Source organism: Podarcis bocagei (assembly GCF_964188305.1).
Source record: "Podarcis bocagei genome assembly, chromosome: 9".
Taxonomy (NCBI): Eukaryota; Metazoa; Chordata; class Lepidosauria; order Squamata; family Lacertidae; genus Podarcis; species Podarcis bocagei.
The window spans coordinates 74,892,770-74,916,424 of NC_138134.1; the positions used below are offsets into that span (position 1 = coordinate 74,892,770).

The following is a 23,655-nucleotide window of genomic DNA, read 5'->3' on the forward strand; positions in this document are numbered from 1 at the left end:
TAAAGGGCAACGTAGTACTAACAGTTTGCATGCTGTCTTCTGCAAATATTTATTTGGCTTGTAGGTTTAGATTTGTTAATTTTGGATGAAATAAATCTCATTCTTAAACTGGGAGGCCCTGCTACTTGTGGAGAAAAACCTGGCGCTCATGTCTGTGTGTGTAAGATCAGGTGTGGGGAGCAACATATCCTGCCAATTTCCCTTTTGTTCTTTTACTTCTAGTGCTCCCTTCAACGGGTTCTTCCTTGCTCACAAGTTCCATGAAAACTGCCAAGACGCAACCAGCTAGCAGGAAGCCCACAAGCCCCACCAGTAGCCACGCTCCTTCTCAAGCAGCGTCTCCTGCTATGGCACCAAACCGTACTACTCCTCCTCCTACAGCCACAGACTTCCTGCCTGCCACGATGGTCAGCTCTCCAGGCACGGAGGCGACAGTTTTGCCAGCAACTGGGCCCACTTCTGCGCCCACCTCCCTCTTGACAAATGCCACACCTTCAGTTCCACACACGACTGCTGGAAATTCAAATCTGGTGACTGTAGAGGTCAACACCACAACAGCAGTAACTACGCCAAAAGCCTTTGACACCTCAAGTACGGAAGAGCTTTGCTATATTTCATTTGTGCTCCCATACATATGTTATGACCAGTAGCTTATGTGTGTTTAGCAGCTTCTGTGAGTAGTGTGCGGCTTGTTCAGTTACTCTCTCTATTTCTAGTTTGGGTGTTGTTGTTTTTCTAGTGTCGTGTCATCTTATTCACTTAGGGTCACTGCTTTATGGCATGCTAAAATGTGAGGGGAACACACTCAGGAGCTTGCTTTAGGCAAAAAAATTAGACTAGATAATGGATCCAGTCCTCTGATTCCTTCAACTTTTTTGTGTGGTCCACAGTTAGTGTAAACTGCTCCAGACCTACTTGGTGGGTTAATGCTAAATATCTTTTGAGACTGGGACTGTCTTAAAAGTTGTCCCTTCACAAGTAGGGCTGGACTATACCTGGTTTTCAATATTGTGATATATCACCAGCTAAACTTCACAATATACCAATATATCATGATGTCCAAAATAAGGATGGAGCGATGTAGAGACATTGACTGGCTTCACTGTGTTTCCTGGCACCTGCTCTTCTGATTCACTGCAGGAGGCGGGAGAGCTGAGCCAGAAGGGTTAACAGGGGCTGCAGGAATCAAGAGAAACACTTGCTGGCTTCACGTTTCCCCCCACATTGTGATTTTTGCATAGCACAGACAGACACACATCATGATTCCCAATATATTGCCAGATCAAAAATTATGAAATGGACATCATGATGTGGACTTCAAACTAGTTTTGGACAATATATCGAGATATCGCCCAGCCCTACTCACAATTGTTGTCATACTCTAGATCAATTAGTTCAAACTGAATTCTTTTAAAAATACTCCGTTCTCAATAGCATTTAGCAAATTCTTGCACTCGTTATACCTGATTTGCTAATCCGGAATACAACTCCTGCTTTGCTGTCACTAACATGAACTAAAGGGCCGCCATCAAAGTGAAGCTTTCCCTGTTGTGTGAAGCTTTTCCTGTAGTTCACAGGTACATGCTTGTCAGTGCTGCCTCCAATCCATGATTTTGTGCCGTGGTGACACTGAAAAGTGCTGGATCTGATTATTTAATCAAATTTGATTATTTTACAGTACAATTCACAGAGATGCAGATGACACCTGTGATTTGATGGTGGTTGGGGTGTGTGTGGACCCATGTAAAAACTATGCCAATGCAAAAGAATCAGTTTTAATTCTACTGAATTGGACTTCTACTCAGATTCCATGGAAAAGGCAAGAGCCCCACATTCACAACTGGCTAAAGAAACCCCAGTTAGCCATGACTCACTTAGAATCCTGGCCCAGTCGCTCACTCACATAATCTGACACAAGAAAAGAGAAACGCCATCTCGCCAAATCTGATGAGAAGCATATGCCAAATTGCATCACCCCCCCCTCCCCAAATCTATATCCTTAGCAAGAGAAAAAGAACTTTTGGTCCAAGACTGATGGTGAATCATGAGGGCAAGGAAAACACAGGGGAGTTGGGAAGACAAGAAAGAGACGCAATATGGGAAAAAGACAGCCAGAGAAGGCCCTTTTAAATCTTAGCCAAAGTGCAGTTGGAGGGAGAAAAGCACAGCATCTTCCTCCAAGGTGTTAACAAATGGGGGTTCTGCCAGGCCAGCAGCTCTTAGCAACAGAGCAGATCTCTCTCTCTCTCTTCTCTCCCACCATCCATTTTTTGTTGTCCACCCAGAGTTCTCTCCACCCCCCACCCCCTCAACCTCCTTCAGATTTTCCTGCCTATCTAGGAGCTGAGAAGTCCCTTTCTCATTTGCAGGCAGGCAGGCAGACACACACACACACACACACACACACACACACACACACCTTTCTCCTCCTGTGCATCCTGGTCTCTCCATCCTTGATGGAGGGCGAAAGGAGAATGTTATTACGGGATGGTGGCTAGCAGGAGGGAAAGGCAGGCAGGCAAACAAACAGCTATCAGGCAAAGTCCCTGCCTGAGGCAAATGGTTACCTGGTGGCGGCTCCCTCACCCTTCCTGATTCACCTCCTTCAAGAAAAGAGAGAAAATAGATTATAGATCTGATGCCTCCCCAAACACCTTAGCTGATTCAGGCTCAGAAGCCATGAAGGTGCGCAAATAGGTGGGAATCCCAGATGCCTCCAGTTCTCCTATACATCTTTCCTCTTTTTTTTAAAGTGACTGTAGGCCAGCACAACTCTTCCGGGCCAAGGAAGCACCCCTAGCAACATTGGGTGGGCAGCATAAGCCATGAATGTGAGCAAACAGCGCTGCACTGAGCTGGTACCCACCTCCACAAAGGCTAGCAGGAAATAGGCACGTGTGTTCTCCCAAGTTAGGAACACCTGGCTCCTGGTTGTCTACACCAGAGTTTCCCAAACTTTGGTCTCTAGCTATTTTTTGGACTACAATTCCCATCATCCCTGACCACTGCTTCTAGCTAGGGATGATGAGAGTTGTAATCCAAAAAAACAGCTGGAGACCCAAGTTTGGGAAACTCTGGTCTACAGTGACTCCCCAGGGTTTAGGCCCTTCCTGGAAATACTGGGGATTGAATTTTGGACCTTCTGGATGCAAAGCGATTACTACTGAGCTATGGTCCTTCATAGGGACGGGGGTGGCACTGAGGGGTTAAGCCACAGAGCCTAGGGCTTGCCGATCAGAAGGTCGGCGGTTTGAATCCCCGCGACGGGGTTGAGCTCCCGTTGCTCAGTCCCTGCTCCTGCCACCCTAGCAGTTCGAAAGCACGTTAGAATGCAAGTAGATAAATAGGTACCATTCTGGCAGGAAGGTAAACGGCGTTTCCGTGCGCTGCTCTGGTTTGCCAGAAGCGACTTAGTCATGCTGGCCACATGACCCGGAAGCTGTACGCCGGGTCCCTCGGCCAATAAAGCAAGATGAGCACCACAACCCCAGAGTCGGCCACGACTGGACCTAATGGTCAGGGGTCCCTTTATGGTCCTTCATTATGTTCAAAAGAATGAGGGAAGGACTCCCAGGAAGCAAAGCACAAGCAGTCAACTGAGCAGAGAATGCACTGCTGATTCCAGGCAAAGAATGCACAAGACTACACCACAAAGCAAGTGTGTATCTGTGTATTGCTTTGCAGGGAAAGAGTGTGTCTGGCTCCCCAGGGTTCTTTGTTCTATGGGTGTGGGAGACTTGGTGCTGGTGTCTCTTTAGAATCTGCTCACTGGAATCAGTTCATACAGGTAACAGAACTGAGTGGTAAAGTTGTTACTGGCCACTCCATTACTACAAGGGTGTAGGGAGGGACTTGCAGGTTTGTTTATCGAACATAAAAAATTGCATGTCAGACGTCCCTTCTCCCCGACATACAAACTTTCTGTGTGCAGAGATTTAATTCCATGCTGAGTAGTCTGATATGCAACAGATACGCACAAATCCCTTGCCTTCTTAAGTAGAATAGTAAAAGAAAAAACTTAACCATGAGATTCTGCTAATAACATCACGTTAAGTTGTTGGTATTAAGTCGTAGGAGTGTGTGTGCATTTGGCCATTTCTTGCACAAATAGATATTTGCACAAATAGATATTTGCTAATAGATATGTGTGCACAAATAGTACACACACCTGTTTCTTGTTGCAGCTGAATCACAGAAATTACTTGTAGAATATCAGCTTTTTGATTTGCCACCTCAAAAGCAACTTCAGCTGCCTCAATCATGTAAACAAGGCCTTAAGAGTGGCCTGAATTGGGGGGTTAAGAATGTGGCAAGAGCCATGCTATACCAGGCAAAAGTCCCACCCAGTCCAGCATCCTATTTTTATGGTGACCAGATTCTTACAGAAAGTCCACCAGTAGGATTTGAGGGCAACAACACATTCCCCTTTCGTGACTCCCATAATAATGGTGGCTTTCATTCTGCCTGATGTAAAGATTTAAGCATCCTATGTCTGGGCAACGGAAGGACAGTTTTTGAAATGAGGAAACGCCCCCCAAATGAAGCAAAATTTACTTTTGGGTGCAGGGAACTATAAAAGACTTGGGGTGATGTTGCTTTCTGAAGATTATTCACTAATGCTTCCTCTGTGTGCATTCTGCTTTTAGCTGAGATAACAAAAGACTCAGGTAAGCATATTTGTCTACAGCTTTCTTCCCCCCACCCCCAATTGAACTAATGGTTTCCATGCTATGTCAATGACTGTGTTGTTTGCACGTAATGCTAAGCCAAACTTTGGCTTGCTACTATCATGCTGGCTCCCAGGGATGAGATTACAGCTACTTTGCTCCTCCCCAGCCATTGTAGCTTGGTGTGGCATAGCAGCTAAGCCAAGGTGTTTGGCTTAATGTGTTGTCCAAACCCAGCACTGTGGTTAAGCGTTCTTCTCCTTAACCACAGTCTGTAGCCAATGTGCTGAGCTTCTCAGAAGATAATAAGCAAGACAAACAGAAGAGACCCAGTGTCAGTATTCTTCGTAGGTTGGGAAAGGAGTTGAAAGGAAAGGGAAGAAGCAGAATCATGTGGGATCACAACATATATTAAGGTTCCCGCAGGGTGGGAGGTCAGCTCGCACAATACACATTGGAAGTCAACACAAGTAGGTGTCATACAGCTTTTCTTATTGATCTGGCTGGCAAGTAGGAGGGCACTTCAGGTGAATGGAAGTAGACTAAAGGCAATGGTAGGCTTTTACATTTTTTGCTATATATATTTTGGGGACAGGGAGAGAGAGGTGCCGGAGGTTTATGCTACATTTGAAGAAGAGATGGGTCATTCAGTCCATCAAGCTAATACTAATTTTAACTTCAGCCACCTGCAAGCCAAGCCCTGCTTTATGTGAATGCTCTTCAGGGGGATAAATGGCATTAAAGTTCACTCCGCTGCAGGCCAACATTTGCTGAATCCCACTCCATTTAAAAGAACATCCCTTTAACTGGCACCCATATTCATACTGGAGGATTTGCTTCCCCATCTCAAGGTGGCAACACTGCACCAATGCAACGTTTTGCATCCTTACACCCAGTGGTAAAGGTAAATGGACCCGACCATTAGGTCCAGTCATGACCGACTCTGGGGTTGCGGCACTCATCTCGCTTTATTGGCCGAGGGAGCCGGCATACAGCTTCTGGGTCATGTGGCCAGCATGACTAAGCCGCTTCTGGCGAACCAGAGCAGCGCACGGAAACTCCGTTTACCTTCCCGCCAGAGTGGTACCTATTTATCTACTTGCACTTTGACGTGCTTTCAAACTGCTAGGTGGGCAGGAGCAGGGACTGAGCAACGGGAGCTCACCCTGTCGCGGGGATTCGAACCACTGACCTTCTGATCGGCAAGTCCTAGGCTCTGTGGTTTAACCCGCAGTGCCACCTCCCCAAGTGCCACCCTTATCCCCTTGGCCCTGCTGGATCTGGCAAGGTGAAGATTGTAGTGCTATCCCCCACTCTCCCAGTTGCCTGTTTATCTCCCCTTTTCTCTGCAATCCCATATTCACAGCTGGGCTGGTAACTGGTGAATGAACAGGAAGTAAAACAATATGAATAAGTGGATAGCTCTTGCAATGGCCGGGGGACGAGGGTGGAATATAAGAAGTAGGGAAGCCTATGGATCTGTCTGAGATCGCTGTTTTTGAGTTTGTTCATAGATGACCTAGAGTTAGGGTTGAGCACTGAGTTCACCAAGTGTCTAAATTACACCTAATAATTCAGGGGGATAAAAACAAAAAGGATATTGTGACAAATATCTTCAGAGTGGGGCATGGCTAATAAAGTGATGCCTATTTGGGGGCCTTGTATATGCACTGATAGAATCAGTGTCAATGAAAAAGCTGACCCGATGTGTGGTTGCTGTGAAAAAAAGGCAAATTTCTTCCTAGGAAGCAACAGGCAAGGGATCCGAAATAAGTTGTGGAGAGAGAGAGAAGAATTGTTCTCCCTCTCCCCAAATAACAACCCATGGTCATCAAATGAAGCTGATAGACAGTCGGAACAGCCAGTAGGAAGGTCTTCACACGGCGCAGAGTTGAAACCATGTCATTTGATCTCATACGCTTGCGTGATGGTCAGCAACTCGGATGGATTTTATAAAGGGATTAGACAAATCCATGGAGTGTAAAGCTATCAATGGCTGCTGGTCATGATGACTGTGTCCTACCTCTAATATCAGAGGTTATTTGCCTCCAGATGCCAAGTTGCTGGGGAACAGCAGTAAAAGAGAGCTATTGCCGTTGTGTCTTGCTTTGGGGGCTTCCCAGGGGCTTTGGCTGGCCTATGTGGATACCAGGTTTGCTGGGCTAGATAGGGTTTGGTTCGAACCAGCAGGACTCTCCTTATGTTCTTACCTGTTGCTTTCTCATTTATGCAGGTGATAGTGATACCGGACGAGGTAAGGCATTCTCCTTAGACAACTTTTTTGCCCATACAATGTATGTCTTTGTCGTCGCTATGGAACATTGCATTTCATTTAAGGTGTCAAAATGGCATCTCTTGTGAACATTCCGATTCCAGGGCTTATTTGATTGTTGCAGCTTTCTACTTTCTGTAGGAACTCATTACAGCATGTGTTAGGGCATCCAATTTTATCCCCACAACAACCATTCAAGGTTGGTTAGTTTACAATAGTGGCACACTAAGCATCACCCAGTAAGTTTCATGACAGAGCAGGGATTTGAACCCAGGTCTCCCGCATCAAAACCGCAATACCTGATCCACTATATCAGCCTCCCCAGTCTGTTGCCCTCTGAGTATTTTGGACTACAGTTCCCATCAGCCTCAGCCAGCACAGCGGTGTATCCCAAACATCTAAGAGGGCACCAGGTTGTGGAAGGCTGCCCTAGACCACACTGGCTTGATTTGGCAATAGAAGTCCTCTTTACATTTTCTGGCTCATTTTAGTCTTATTGAAGTTCTTAACTCAGCTCTAGAGAGAACGGTATCAGTTGGGCAATTACTTTGGTATGGCCCTGCAGTATATATTGTGTAAGCCAGGGGTAGTCAACCTTTTGATACCTACCGCCCACTAATGCATCTCTCTTGGTGGTAAAATTTCCTTACTGCCCACCAGTGCTTGATGGAAGGAGGATTCAGTTTGTGCCATAGAACCCCCAACCGCCCACCTAGAATCCTGAAACGCCCACTAGTGGGTGGTGGGGACCAGGTTGACAACTCCTGGTGTAAGCAGTCAGGTTTCTCCACCCATTCTGGGTACGTCCATATCCATCCTGTAGTGAAGATAGGAAGGTTCCCGCCCCCCCTTTTTTTTTGCAACCCCATCCAGACTTCAGGAACCCTGAGCAAATGGGAGCAATACAATGGGTTGTTATCCAGCGCTGCGGAACGTTCCAAGCCTTTACTCTGTCAAGATGTAAGGCAAGGCACACATCCCTCTCACAGGCTGGATGCTCAGTTGTTTCTGGTCCCTGATTCTCTATTTCAAGGCACCACCGAAACTGTTCGACCTTCTGTCTCACAGCAGGGGAATTCATAGGCACAACTCTTTTGACACGTGCTATTCCGATAATAGTATCTGCAACATCACTTTGTGTATTCTGATATGCGCATCATCATATCAGTCCCCTTTATTTGCAGTGCCAGCAAGAAATTGCCAACTCCCACCAGTACACTCTCTCTCTCTCTCTCTCTCTCTCTCTCTCTCTCTCTCTGTGTGTGTGTGTGTTTGTGTGTGCATGAAGGAGTCTATAAACAAGGCAGGATAGTTCACTGCCTCCTGTTTTTTAAACCAGACTGCATGACAGTGATGGGTTGCTGTTGGTTTTGGCCTGGCCTGTACAGACTGCTAATATCAATGCAGCCTTTTCAACCAAAATATCCAAACGGAACCCACCTGGTTGTGCATTTCTCTGTTCCCACACTCCACCCCAGCAATGTGGTCTGCGGCTGAGTAACGTTACAGAGGAAGCAACAGGCAATGTGTCCGTTGGCTGCATTGGTTGTTATCATGTCATTCTCCTCCAGGGTGGAGGGAGCTTCCAAGAGCGTCTTCCGCCCGCCTTGCCAGCTCAGTTTAAAAATAGTGAGCTCCAGGGCCAGTTACAAGAAATGAACATGAGTGCATCTGATCACCTCCATGTCAGATAACGTTAGTCACTTTTACATCGAGGGTGCTTCTAGTGACTCAAAAGTTTCATTTCCACACTCCCTGCATTTGGCAGGAGTGAGGTGGACGAAATTGGCCTGAACAGAGGGGAAATAAAGAGCCATCTGCATGGTTAGCTTGGCAAGCAAGACTCTCTCCACCAAGCAAAGTAGCCTCACAAAAGTTGTGTTTCTTTTAGGCTGCAACGAGCTGGAAGATTGAGGGGAGGCGCAAACAGGCTAGCAATTTATTTCAGTGGGCTGGTAAATTTTGTAGACTTAATTGCAATGTTGGGGAGTTACTTTGGCGCAGTTTCTTACCTAATTGCACAGGTAGTCGGTCTTTCCAGCCTTTCAGGATCCATCCTTGTATTGAAAAGTCTGTTGCTGTCTTTTGGGCAGCGTTAAACTCTTTATTGTATAACAACAGGCGCTCAGGTGTATTATTCTTTCTGGGTGAACTCACAAAGTAGATTTCAGGCACAGCTGATATTTGGAGAGCTGAGAATGTCTCTTCCTCATGGGAGGGATGAATAAAACAAAATCCACAGTCTTCACAGGTGTATGATGTTGGCTTATGGTTGCAGCCCTTTATATTGTGTCCATTTCCAGAGCATGGGGCAATACCTCTGCTCCCCGTTGCCCGCCATGCTGTTCACATACTTGTGCTAGCTTTGGCATCCTGCCTGGAGAATATAAAGCTGAATATTATTTCTGCCATCTGTCAATCAATTCTGGAATATTTCCTACTGAGGAAGTTTCCACCCATGCCAAAGTCATACATGTGTGGAGGGGATATACAGAAAACTTGGACTTGCGTCCAAGTTTACATTTTTTGAACCAGCCTGCTGTTCTCACCAGTCCTTATGTAGAGACCTCAAATAAGAAATTTACCAGTTTGTTCAATTTTTCACTTTCAGTCCAGGGTAAAAACACAATCACAAAATTGTATCTTCACACCTTCTTAATTTCAGACTGGTATGTATTGGTAATGGCATATTTAAGAAAGCTCCCACCTTTTGGGATGTGGGGTTAATAAAGTAAGATGTATTTGTCATTTTCTTACTAGACACATGTTCTTAAATCCTTACTAGACACATGTTCTTTGGGTTCGCAAGCACCCAAAATTATATATGTGTTTGTTTATATTCCACCTTTTCTCCCAGGAGCTCAGGTTTCATACATGGTTCTCTCCCTCCTCATATTATGCTTACAACACCCCTTTGAGGTAAGTTAGGCTAAGAGACAGTGACTGGCCCCAAGTCATTCAGTGAGCTTCATGGCCAAGTGGGAATTTGAACCCTGGTCTCCCAGGTCCTAGTCAAACACAACACTGACTCCACAAATATGATATGCTGCATAAATCCATTTCTGTGTGTGTGTGTGTGTGTGTGTGTGTGTGAGAGAGAGAGAGAGAGAGAGAGAGAGAGAGAGAGAGAGAACTCTCATCTTTTTGTGACCAAGATAAGCTCTTATGTGTAAAGAGGATTTTCACAGTGGTGGAGAGAAAGAATAGAGAGAGCGCAGATATACCTGGACAGGAAATTATGGGTTGCAGTTGGATTCTCCACATCAAATATCCCTTACTCGTTCATGTCAGACTCTCCTGCATCTAACAGGGAATGTGGAGCCTCACCTTTAGGGGTTGGGGAGAACGAGAGAGAATAGGTGGGTAGCGTGATTTGCCTTTGGTGCTGCAGGCTGCTCTAATGAGAGAGAGAGGGAGAGAGAGAGAGCACTATGGGCAAGCTGCTTCCTTTTCCTGGCCTTGTGATAACTTCATCTGGGGTTGGCCAGTTAGTGGGAAGGACGGTTGAGAAGGTAAGGACTACGGTGGCACTTCCAGGGGATGCATCTGGCAAGGAGATGTTGGTCTTTGGGGTTTGCACCTTCCCTCTTTGACACATCTGACTCAGAGCTGGAGCTTTTTCCACTGCAAGCGTTAACCACAGCCAGGAAGCAGAACGGTGAGCTTTCAACTGCTTTCTTCAGATTCCCCCATTGCTTTCTGCCTGCTGTCATTTCTCAATCCTCTTTCCAGTACGGGAGTTGCTAGGACAAAGGTACAAACTCAGCAGTTCTCAAGGACACAAACAGCCAAGGCTGCAGCTCATTTGTAAACCTGTTGCATATTTCAAAGAATGGGAGAAAATGCTTAGTGTGTGACTGCTCTGTCTGCTGTGAGCTAACAACAGAATTACCTTGGGCCTGCCCCCCCTACTTTTCAGAGAACGTGTAGGAAAGCAGGGCTGCAAAATGCTTTAAGTATGCACAAAACAGCCTTCCATTGTTGTGTGTCAGCATGTAATTTTGACTTGCCTGGAATCTAAATTCGCTGTACAAGAATTCTCTTTGGAGAGATGAACTCACAGCCAGTTCACACTTCCAAATTCCAGCAGCTCATTGGACTGCATCAGACCAAACCGTACATCTAACTTATTCTCTACAGGGGGGGGGGGAGTGTCACACTCTTGATGGTTGCTTTTCCTTTACTCCTTGAAATCTGTCCAGCTTCTCCCCCCCCCCCCTTTGACTCATCTAACATTCTTTTGGATTACTTAACGTGGACAGATTGCTTGACCTGGATTCAAACAGCCATGAAGTTTACAGGCTCAGTTACTCATCTCTCAGCCTATCCTATCACACAGGGTTGTTGTGAAGAGCTGAAGCAAAGAATAGCCACGTACTTGAAGAAAGTGCAGAATACAAGTGCAATCATAAATAAATGCATTGTCTTAAAAGTCTCTGTCCTACCATGTTGAGTTCCCTTGTCAAGTGTTACTTTGTGCATGGATCAGTAGGCAATTACCATCTAAGTTAGTTGGCCATGTAGGAATTTGTGTGCCCCTTGCGTATTTGCAGCTGCAGTTGAGAAGGAACTGAAAACATGACATTTCAGGCAGTACAAAGGATGATGAGACATAGGTTAACACAGTGCTTTTTCCTGGGGGGACACAGGGGGACGCATACCCCTAAACATTTTGTGAATCTAGGTTTGGCCTCATTGAGGGGCAGTATTTCAAAATGAGTAGGAAAATGAGAGTACCCCTAAACATTTTTTTAAAAAAAGAAAAAAAAGCACTGGGTTAACATGGCTCTGTGATCATGGCTTTATGCAGTTCAGGTTTCCAAGGTTAGCTTGAAATCCAAATTCCAGATCTGACGGGATACTTTATGCCAGGGATGGGGAACAAGGCATGGCTGGAAGCCTGGATCCTGAGCTCCCACACACTCCACCAGCCAGTATGATGGCGATTCCCACCCATCAGTTCCCTGATACCATCATGCCATCAAGTGACTTTAACTTTTAAGGAAATAATCAGGAACTCCCAATTGTTTCCTTATGTCCTTTGAAATACCTGGTATTACTGTTTCTGAAACAAATTTCTTTCTCTTTTTCCCTCCCTCTAGATGAGACACCCATCATAGCCGTAATGGTGGCATTATCTTCCTTGCTAGTCATAGTATTTATTATTATTGTCCTGTATATGTTAAGGTAAGTGATGCTTGGCAAACCTCCTGACTTCCTTTTGCTGGGCTCCTGTGGTTTGACATACTTCTCTTAGAGCTGCACCTTGACCAGTTTTAATTCATTTCAAATAGAGACGCATCATTAAAACAAAATAAAAATGGGCTCTAGTTGCTCCCAATCCCCGAGGCAATCTTTGCTGCAGGTGCAGGAGCAGTTGGATGGAAGGGGTAGTGGTTACCTGACCTCCTGTTTCTGGTGTTGCTGCGCTTACTGGATTGGGGAGAAGAGAGATGCAGTGGGGAGGTCAGCACTGTGCAAACTCGCCGGTGGAGCCAATCCAGCACTCCTGCCAGTGCATTTGCACCAAACCAGCCTCCTCTCTCCCCCTCTTCACCCTCGTAAGCACATCTGTGCCGATAACAAGAGGTCAAGTAAGCACTGCTTCTCTTGCCCACAGGCAGCTCCTCTGGGGATGGTGTGTGGTACCTGCCCCTCAAGTTACACAGATTCCAGATTCCTCAGCTGATGCCTTCTCCCCTCACATTGGGTAATTGGCCTGATGCATAATGGCAGGTTGACCAGCCATTACTTGTCTTCCTATCCAGGGTGGAAAGAACCTGAGGAGGGTTCATTGAGCAAAGAGGAGGATGAAGCAAAAAGCTCTTGCTGCCTTCCTCATATTCTGCCTTGCGTCTTTCCCACCTAGGAAAGGGCAAAGGGAAGTAATCTGGCTTGTGGGGCAGCAGCAACAGAACCTGCTCCAGCCAGATATTCAGTCCCCCTCTTTTCTTTTCCTGAGACAGGCCTGGACTAAGCAGCACCCTCCCCCCTGCACCAGAGCAGCCATCTTTCTTGAGCCAGCGATTCTGCCTGCAAATCAGCCACAAGCTTGGCTATTTGGCTTACATGTTTTGGCACCTGTGCTTCAGTTGGCTTCGGGGGCAGGTGAAAACAAGCTTGCTCCATCTTCCAAGTGACAGCACTTTAGATATTTGAAGATGGTGGTCCTATTTCCTCTCAGGCTCCTCTTTACCAGGTTAAACCTACCCAACTCCCTCAACTGTTTCTCACAAGATTTGGTTTCCAGACCCTTGATCATCATGGTTGCCCTCCTCTGCACACCTTCCAGCTTGTCAATATCCTTCTTAAATTGTGGCACCCAGAACTGGACACAGTATTCCCGGTGTGGTCTGACCAAGGCAGAATCCAAGACCATATGTTTGAAACAGAAGGTGATATGCAGTGTTGCATTTGAGACAGCAAACGCTGTTTGGGTGTGGATGTGAGAGAAGGAAGGCAGCTTCTCGATCTGTAATTTCATCTCTGTTGTGACTTCCTACTGTGTACGAGTGGGCACTCTGACCTCTCAGCTTCTCCAGCTGTTGCTTCCCTCCCCCTTTCGTGATCATTTGTGGATACTGTCTCCTTGACTTGTTTCTGTCCCCTTTAGTTAAATGATTTTTATGAATTCATGGCAGGGGAGGCGATATAGTTGTGAGCTTTGAGCAGGAAGTCCTTGGTTCAAATCGCTTGCTAGGTGGCTTCACTCTCAGCACCCATCTCCTGTCTGCGGATGGTACTTAATTAGTGCTTTCAAATGTTCAGAGTGCCTCACATACACTGATTTGTAATCATCAGAACAGCCCTAGCCCCCTGTACTGTTGTCCCCATATTGCAGATCTGAGGCTGAGAGGGAGTGACTTGCCTAAGGCCACCTGGTGAGTTAATGTCAGAGGCAAGACTTGGACTGGGGGCTTCCTGATTTGCAGATCAGTGTTGCAGCTGTTACAGTAGCAGAGCATGCTTAGAATCATAGGATTATAGAGTTGGAAGGGACAACTCTAGTTTCATCTAATCCAACCCCCTGCAGTGCTTGTGTTGTGCAAAGTTCACTGAAGTTCAAGATGCTATATAGAAGCAAAGTGGTTCTGAAAATTTGGGTGTCCACACTGAGAGTTCTCCTCACTCAAATGCAGCCTTGTGAGTAGCTGCACTCTCTGTGTCCATTCACATCAACCACCCTTTCAAGGTAAACAACTCCTGCTTCATCTTCTTATGCCAGGCATCGGGAGAGTGTCCTATTTAAGTCTCTGAAAAAGATCACTTGTGCAGGTAGAAAGACCTGCTCCCAATAGCATATTAGATAACTCAGATATGAACCTGGCTCAGCTGATTTTCCATGTATTTTCATTGCTAGGTTCAAAAAATACAAGCAAGCCGGGAGCCATTCCAACTCCTTTCATTTGTCTAATGGACGGACAGATGACATGGGTAAGTCTGGGCTTTCTTCTCCCACAATTTAAGCTAGAACCACAGTGTGGCAGTCCTGGCAACCCTTTTCCTTCCGTGGGGTATGCCATATGAGAGGGATGTCATAGTCCTCACCGGAGGTCACCTCAACAGTGTGTCCAAGGGATTGGATGGATCAGTTGCACAGCTGCCTTCTGATCTTACAACTGCATACTGGTGGTTGGATTGTGGGAACTCCCATATGCCGGTCCAGTTGACTTCCCCCCAGCACCAGAACATGGCCTGGCCATTCAGCTCCCCCTCCTGGCCAGGGTTGCAGCACCCCAATTCCACCTTAATGTTGCGGCCACCGAGACCATACACTGGTTCCTAGTACGTTTCTGAGCACAATTCAAAGTGTTGGTGCTGACCTTTAAACCCTAAATGGCCTCAGTCCAGTATACCTGAAGGAGCGTCTCCACCCCCATCGTTCTATCCGGACACTGAGGTCCAGTGCCGAGGGCCTTCTGGCGGTTCCCTCGCTGCGAGAAGCCAAGTTACGGGGAACCAGGCAGAGGGCCTTCTTGGTAGTGGCACCCGCCCTGTGGAACGCCCTCCCACCAGATGTCAAAGAGAAAAATAACTACCAAACTTTTAGAAGACATCTGAAGGCAGCCCTGTTTAGGGAAGCTTTTAATGTTTAATAGGTTATTGTATTTTAGTGTTCTGTTGGAAGCCGCCCAGAGCTGGGTATAAATAAATTCTTCTTCTTCTTCTTCTTCTTCTTCTTCTTCTTCTTCTTCTTCTTCTTCTTCTTCTTCTTCTTTATTTTCCCTTCACATGAATGAAGAATGATGTCCTGGCTCTTCATCATGCCTCAGGTCATCTACCAGCTAGCTGCCCTATTTCTGTGCAGTTAAACTAGGATGTGGCAGATTGTCGAGCTTTTGCTGCTAAAATAATCCACTGCAGAAAATGGCTCTGTTTTTTTTTGGGGGGGGGGGAATGCTGAGTTCTGTCTGATACAACTTGTTGAAGCAGCTGCATCTCCCTGTCTTCTCTTCTTATTCTTGTACCGGCTAGCGGCACAACGCCTCGGCAATGAGGCAAATGGAACGAGTGTCTCTGTGCCTGAGCAATTTCCACGGGGATGTTCAGAGCTCTCGGTTGTCCCAGGCGCAGCACTGCTACTTTCCCCCCACTTGGAGTGATTCATTTCCTTGGGAGTGGGCGGAAAGTAAGGAAATTTAGTTGTGGAAGACAGAGGGATGGGGGGGGGGCTAACCTTTCCCCATCCCTATCTGCATGGCCACAACCTGGAGGGGTTGTTGATCATGCTAGAGTGTGATGCTAGAGTGTGATGGATTTCTGGGAACTAATGTGTGTGTGTGTGTGTGTGTGTGTGGTTGTCTGTGCATGTAACCCAAGTTGTAGTCTCTTGAGTGCCCTTGCCTAGTGCATCAAAAACAAGCGGACTCCTCTTCTGTTGCAGAGCCCCAGAGCATGCCATTGCTTGCCAGATCTCCCAGCACCAACAGAAAGTACCCACCACTGCCTGTGGATAAACTGGAGGAGGAGATTAACCGGCGAATGGCAGATGACAACAAACTTTTCCGCGAAGAGTTCAATGTGAGTCCTTTGCTAGTTTGCTTTTCCTCCCTCTCAGCCCACTCCTTTTATACCTGTTGAGTTCTGGGGTTGGGCAGAAAAAGGAAAAGAAAAGGATTGTTTGCTGAAATTGAATGCCAGTTGTATGAAATCAAGCCCAGACCAGTCCAAGCTGCTTCTCCCTAGACCCCAGCTGTTAAGGAACTAACATTTCTCTGTTGAGCTCGAAAGCTAGCCATGTTTTGACGTAGTGAGAATAACTGCAGTCACCGTGTTGTTTACCGGTGAAGGTTAACAGCTCCTGCTAAGCTGATTCTGAAAGCCGTTTAGAAATGTGGCAGTGTGGGTTGTAGAATTTTGTTTGTTTTGATGCACAGAAGTGCTTAAGGTTACTGCTTGTACTGCAGAAGTCAAGAGTCGGATGGTGCACACAAAGCAGTGAAATGCCCTTCTCTACCTTGCTGAAAGACTTCCCTCCCCTGTACCAATTGTACAGAACAAACCTGAGTAATGCTTTTATGTTTCTGGCTTGCATTTGAAAATCTAAGAGGTGGCAGGAATGGGTGTTGCCTCGTGCTCAAATGTCTGAGGCTCAGTCCCTGGTTCTCTGCTATGCTCCGCCTCCCAATCAGATATTTCTAGATCAGCAGGGCTGTTAGCTTGCCCTTACTTGACCCTGCCCTTACTTGGGCCCTTGTCCAGGCTCCTTCACGCCCTCTTCCTGTTTTCCTGGAGAAAATCTGTTCCCTGCATTATTGATTCAAACCAGAGTAGCATTTGAGGGCCGATTGTGACTCCAGTAAGATTTCCACGTCATCGCCACACTTCAATCACTGCTGGTTACATGCACAGCAAAGTGTAGCTATGGAAATGAGGAGATGCTGCTAATGCACGGTTATGAGTGAGGTCACGTTAAGAGGGCCCCTGCTTTTGGGGTCCATTGCAATCTTTGTCACTGGGAAAGTGCAAAAGAGGGGAAGGAAAGACACTGTGTGCAGTTATCAGACTTCCCCAACCTGTTGCCTTTAATTCCAACCTGGTAAGGCTGGATCAAAGTATGTTGTTTAGTCGTATCCGACTCTTCGTGACCCCATGGACCAGAGCAGGCCAGGCACTCCTGTCTTCCACTGCCTCCTGCAGTTTGGTCAAATTCATGCTTCGAGAACACTGTCCCACCATCTCGTCCTCTGTCGTCCCCTCCTCCTTGTGCCCTCCATCTTTCCCAACATCTGGGTCTTTTCCAGGGAGTCTTCTCTTCTCATGAGGTGGCCAAAGTCTTGGAGCCTCAGCTTCAGGATCTGTCCTTCCAGTGAGCACTCAGGGCTGATTTCCTTCAGAATGGAGAGGTTTGATCTTCTTGCAGTCCATGGGACTCTCAAGAGTCTCCTCCAGCACCATAATTCAAAAGCATCAATTCTTCGGCGATCAGCCTTCTTTATCTATACGGACCTTTGTCGGCAAGGTGATGTCTCTAAATAGTGATAGAAGTAACTACTTGGCTGGGATTGCTCGGTTCAGTGATGTGATTATAAATAAGTGCTTTTGGGCAGCCCTCTCAGCATAAAAATGTCCTATATCTTCCCCATTCTATTGTTGCCCCACCCTCTCCAAAAAAGAAACAAGAACAACTTGCAAACCTGAAAAGTAATTTAGGCCGTGAGTTAGTGACTGCTGAGATGCTCTTGTGAATTTCTTGTCCCAACTAGGATTTGAACCTAGGTCTCCTTCCCTACTCCAAGAATCGCGTTACATCTTCAGTGCCTCCCAAGCTTCAAAGGAAATTTATGGGTTCAGATCATTCCCATATAGATCAGGGGACAACACCCTACTGACACTCTGACCCCTGCACAACAATCCTTTGGGTGAAGATCTACTGGAGATCTGGATCTATTCACCTTTGCGGAGTCAGGGTTTTATTCTTCATAGTTTCATGTTCAGCTCATCTCCCCCTCCTCGCTTTTTGCTGCTCCAAACAGGTTTTTTCCTCTATCCAGTTTTCACTTTCCTAATTCAGTTGCTACTTGTTATTTGGAAATCTGCCTCTTTCAGAAGGTTGTACCGGGGCCAGTCCATAGCGATTTAGCTCATGCAATCTGAGGTTTTACTGAAGGGGACTTTGCTGCCATCTTGTGTGCCAAGATAGCATGAAGTAACTACTTGCTTCTCCTATTCTGTCTGCAAAGAGTTGATGGGATTAGCTAAAAGCCCGTAATGAAAGGGTGATTCCCCCATTCATTAACCCATTAAACACTTTATCTGTACTCAAAATAAAAAAATTCCTTCCAGTAGCACCTTAAAGACCAACTAAGTTAGTTCTTGGTATGAGCTTTCGTGTGCATGCACACTTCTTCAGATACCTAGTATCTCAGATACTAGGTATCTGAAGAAGTGTGCATGCACACGAAAGCTCATACCAAGAACTAACTTAGTTGGTCTTTAAGGTGCTACTGGAAGGAATGGTATCTGAAGAAGTGTGCATGCACACGAAAGCTCATACCAAGAACTAACTTAGTTGGTCTTTAAGGTGCTACTGGAAGGAATTTTTTTATTTTGACTATGGCAGACCAACACGGCTACCTATCTTTATCTGTACTGTAATTGTAGGCAGTCTGCTCACATGAGGTGTCTCCATCACTACACTATAACCTGCCTCCTAAGGCTAAGCAGCACATTTGATCCTCTATTGTTGTTTAGTCGTTTAGTCGTGTCTGACTCTTCGTGACCCCCTGGACCCGAGCACGCCAGGCACTCCTGTCCTCCACTGCCTCCCGCAGTTTGATCAAACTCATGCTGGTAGCTTCAAGAACACCATCCAACCATCTCATTCTCTGTCGTCCCCTTCTCCTTGTGCCCTCCATCTTTCCCAACATCAGGGTCTTTTCCAGGGAGTCTTCTCTTCTCATGAGGTGGCCAAAGTCTTGGAGCCTCAGCTTCAGGATCTGTCCTTCCAGTGAGCGCTCAGGGCTGATTTCCTTCAGAATGGAGAGGTTTGATCTCCTTGCAGTCCATGGGACTCTCAAGAGTCTCCTCCAGCACCATAATTCAAAAGCATCAATTCTTCGGCGATCAGCCTTCTTTATGGTCCAGCTCTCACTTCCATACATCACTACTGGGAAAACCATGGCTTTTACTATACGGACCTTTGTTGGCAAGGTGATGTCTCTGCTTTGATCCTCTATAGATAAAGTTAAATCACTCTTCATGGAGGCCTTGATGCTGGTCAAAAATTAACACATGGGACCATCAGACATTTTGTCTATTCCACCAATTACCAAGGAAACGGTGAATTTTTTTAAAAAAATTGAATTTATATACCGCCCCATACCTGGAGGTCTCAGCATATAGCTGTCAACGTTTCCCTTTTTTAAAGGGAAACTCCCTTATTCCAAATAGGATTCCTCGCAAGAAAAGGGAAAAGTTGACAGCTATGGGTCTCAGGGTGGTTCACAGAACAAAATCAAGATACAAAACCACAAAATACATAATAAAAATAAAAGCAACAACCCAATAGCACCCCCCCCCAAAAAAATGTTTTAAAAGGGCATAGGATATAAATCAGATCAACTAGAGGCCTTGGTTAAAAAGGAACATTTTTGCCCTGCACCTAAAGGTGTATAATGAAGGTGCCAGGTGAACTTCCCTGGGGAGAGCATTCCACAGACGGGGAGCCACTGCAGAGAAGGCCCTGTTCTCATGTTGCCACCCTCCAGACCTCTTGAGGAGGAGGCACACGAAGGAGGACCTCAGAAGATGATCTCAGGGTCTGGGTAGGTTCATATGGAAAGAGGCGGTCCTTGAGGTATTGCGGTCCTGAGCCGTTTAAGGCTTTATAGGTCAATACCAGCACTTTGAAGTATATTATATCAAATTTACCAAATATCAAGGCCCAAGGGGAAAATGGTATTTGCAGTGAAGTTTTTAAGAAGAAAAATACTGTTGGCTTCCAGTATTGTACCAGCTTTTTTATTATTTCAACCTAACAACTGACAGGAATCAAAATACAATTATCACCACCTGTTAAAGAGAGAGAGGGAGGGAGAGTTTGAACCTCTCCTTATTACAAACAAATTAGCCTGATTAATATTGTAGCTAAACCTGAGGCCTGGACTATAAGGAACAGCATTTTCAGGAGAAAACAAGCTGATTCAGAAATGAGTTCTCCACTCCGGGCAACTGTTTTGTGCCAAAGCATGTAATATACAACTATGCATCTCTTAGCAAAGGACGATTTGCACCTTTTGTAGATTTTAAAGTGGCCTTTGATGCCGTTGAGCACAAACTGTTATGTATCATGCTAAATAGCACTAATATGGCTCAACAATTACTCTATGGAGTTCAGGCACTTTTCCCAACCTGGTTCACTGCAGATGTTTTGAACTGCAACCTCCATCAGCCCCAGCCAGCGCTATACAAACAACTACCTTACTAGGTCAATCCCAGGCAGTGCAAAGTTTTGTGTTGGCATCCTTCCTTTTTCAACATTTTTTGCAAGAATGACATAGTCCAGGATTTGGGTGGGGACAAATTCTTTCCCTCTGAGTCTCCCTGTTATTGTGCACTGACAGTGTGGTCCTGTTCTACAATGTACAACGGGCGTTGGAAGGCTTTTAGCCAATTTAGAACTCTTGTCGTAAGGCAAAAATAAAAATTGTGAAGTAAATGAAAGGGCAGCTTTTTAAAAAGGCCACAAAAAAATAAATCGCAAATGACGCAGGATGAGACAGAAGGCAAATACAAAGTTAGAGCTCTGGGAGGGAGAAATGTAAAAGCAGCCAAGCCTGCAGCCCAGCCAACAATTATAGAATCATAGAATCAATTGGTGAGGTATGCACATTCTGGTCAACTTCCAGTTTGGTATCATTGACTGTTTATCACTGCCCATTTCAGAGGATCAGAATAAAAAGCCACAGAGGCTGTGTATTGGGTGCGGATTGCTCCCTTTTGTTCAACGAAGGTACAGCGTCTTCTTATTTCTACCCCATCCTCCCAGGCTCTCCCGGCGTGCCCTATCCAGGCCACCTGTGAAGCTGCCTCCAAGGAAGAAAACAAGGAGAAGAACAGATACGTAAACATCTTGCCTTGTAAGTATTGCCCAAGATGGTCTCGGGTGGTTGGCTACCATGGTGTTAAAGGGAATGATGCACACTGCCTGCGCCTTTGTAGCCAAACATTCTCTTTAAAAAAGTCAGTCTAGTCATCTCTCACAAGGAAGAGCGAGAAAACCATCTGAGGGGAACAAAACCACAGACAGAGATTGATAACCCAAAGCCATGGCATGCAGCTACTACTTCCACCCACATAAAGGGTCTGTGCAAAAGAGAATCGATCCATCCTGTGCCCAGCATAGGCTTGCTTCAAATCGAGGCTCAAGTGAGCCTGATGAGACCCAGCAGAGCCATATATAGCTCTTGCTTTGCCCTGCACAGCTAACACTGTACGTTGCAGTGTGACACAGAACGCTTCTTCTGCAGGTGGCCTTGTCTCCTGGTTTCATTGCAGTAAGCTCAAAAGAACCCAGGGGATCCAAATGCCCCCCATGTTTGTCTTGTTTGTAGAGGTGCCTGCGCTTCCCAGTGGGTAGACACCCATAAAATGAGGGTGCTGAACTAGTAGTGCTTTAGCCTGATGGCAGTCAACCTTTCTCCATCTGTTTCTTTCGCTATGCCAAAAATGATGGAGCGGTTATTAGAGGGGAGGGAGGTTGCCTAGGAGAAGTGTTGCTTGTGGGTGTCAAGGGGAATAACAGAGGGGGTGGCACAAACCAGGGGGAGAGGCAGAGCAGCAGAAGCAGTTCCTGTAACACAAGAATGAGAACAATAGCCATATATGGTAAAACGCATTCGTTTTGGAAGCTGGAGGCAAAAGAACATTATTTCGAGAGTATGTTCATTAAAAAACACACCACACAACAAAGGACTTGTTTGAGGGGAAGAGCCTGTTGCTCTTCCTGCAGCTCCAGCAGTTGCTAGTAGATCCACATGGATGGCGCACCCTGGACCCAGGTCACTTGCAGACAAAAGAGGGGCTTGCTCAGCTGAAGCCTGTTCCCTTGCAAGAAGCTGAGCATTCTCAGTCCTGACCCTGTCCCAGAGGCAACTCTTTTCGTGGTCCAATGTCTTCCATACCAAGAAGCCGCTGGAATCATGGTCTGGAAGGAAGGACACACCACAGAAGAGCAGTGATTAAAGTATGGGGAAATACCTGGAATGCAGCTGTGTTGTTTGCAGCCACACATTCGCCTTCAGCTGCGCCACCAGGAAAAGCAAGCTGCCCAAGTAGTGATGGAACGATCAGATGAAAACCAGCCAAGTTTCATTCTGTGGGGCAGCAACTTTGATTGCAGTAGAAACTCTCTGCTTCTTGCACACATCCTATGGCAGATGTTGTTTCAATTTCCATCAGCCTCCACCAGCATAGCCAGTGGCCCGGGATGGTGCGATTTGTAGTCCAATGACACCTGGAGGGCCCTGGGTTGACTGCCTCCCCTCTACGGCCTCCGCCCCACCTGTGACCAATCCAGAATTATCTTTGGCAAGTTCTCCCTGGTCCAGTGAGCGCCCAAAAAACTCATACCAGGCCCTGGCACTTCTTACCCCCTTGCGGTCATGTCCAAACTTGGTGGCCTGGAGAGAGGAATATTTTTCCCTGGAGATAAGAGGACCGTTTATCTTTCTGCCCCTCTTCGCCATCCACCCTAAGCACATGTTACTCCTTTGAGAGGAAGGGCAGGATATAAAATTGAACAAAAAATTATCAGTCAAGGCATACTTTTGGCACAGCTACAGCACTTCTTTCTTAAGCTGCATGCCATAAAGATTGCAAAGGAACATCTCCCCCCCCCCCCCGTTTTCTTGCAGCCCCCCACTTCCCTACTACCCCACCCAGAAAATGTGGTAGTTGGCATCTTTCCACTAAAGCTGTGTTTCTCAAATTTGGGTCTCCTGTTGTTTTTGGACTACAGTTCCCATCATCCCTCGCTAGCAGGACCAGTGGTCAGGGATGATGGGAATTGCAGTGCAAAAACAGCTGGACATTCAAGTTAGGGAAACCCTGCACGAATGCAACTGGAGGCAGCGGTGTGAGACAAGCAATGTGAAGCAAATGTTTTATTATTCCCCTTACATGGTTCCTGCAAATGTGTTATATAATGTGCACAGGTCAGGAGAGTCGGCTTCTTCTTACCCTCTGTCCCCCGCTACAATTCAAAACCACTGCATTAAGGTTTTATCCTGTGTTGACAATAAACTTGGGCCGAAGTTTGTAATGAGTTGCCATTTCTCCAGCTTCCCTGTGCGCTGAGGGGAAGCCTGAATTTTCTCCTCTTGAAGGTTTCACTTCCTTCTGGCCGTATATAACCTTTCTGAAGCCCCTACATTTTAAATGTCGCCCTGACACTTGTTTCTTTTAATGGGCCACTTCTTACCTTCATTCCTAGATGATCATTCCAGGGTTCATCTGACACCTCTCGAAGGGGTTCCAGATTCTGATTACATCAATGCCTCCTTTATTAATGTAAGTATCTGCAAGGGAAATGAAGCAGAATGAGACTTCGTTATTTTAACGAGAATGCTAACCAGCTCCCATGCTTGCCTTGATAGCAGTGTTGCAGGTGATCTACAGACATGTGCAGCTGCAGTCGTGTAGGCAAAATTGGGTTGCTTCATGCTGCTCCCTACAGACACCAAGTTTCTAGTTCTCCATAGCTTGAAAAGTGCA

General features: G+C 46.2%; 1 protein-coding gene across 2 annotated transcripts in view; it reads left to right on the plus strand.

Moving 5' to 3' along the window:
- The window catches only part of PTPRA (protein tyrosine phosphatase receptor type A), a 140,008-nt gene that overhangs the window by 97,374 nt on the left and 18,979 nt on the right, over positions 1–23,655 (plus strand). The window contains exons 4-11 of one of the 2 annotated variants that reach the window (XM_081207028.1): positions 223–591; positions 4,647–4,667; positions 6,901–6,921; positions 12,042–12,126; positions 14,300–14,373; positions 15,824–15,960; positions 20,930–21,020; positions 23,375–23,451. In XM_081207028.1, coding sequence (XP_081063154.1) covers positions 223–591; positions 4,647–4,667; positions 6,901–6,921; positions 12,042–12,126; positions 14,300–14,373; positions 15,824–15,960; positions 20,930–21,020; positions 23,375–23,451 — 875 coding nt within the window. The remainder of the gene's footprint in view (positions 1–222; positions 592–4,646; positions 4,668–6,900; positions 6,922–12,041; positions 12,127–14,299; positions 14,374–15,823; positions 15,961–20,929; positions 21,021–23,374; positions 23,452–23,655) is intronic. The other variant, XM_081207029.1, reaches the window with a different exon arrangement.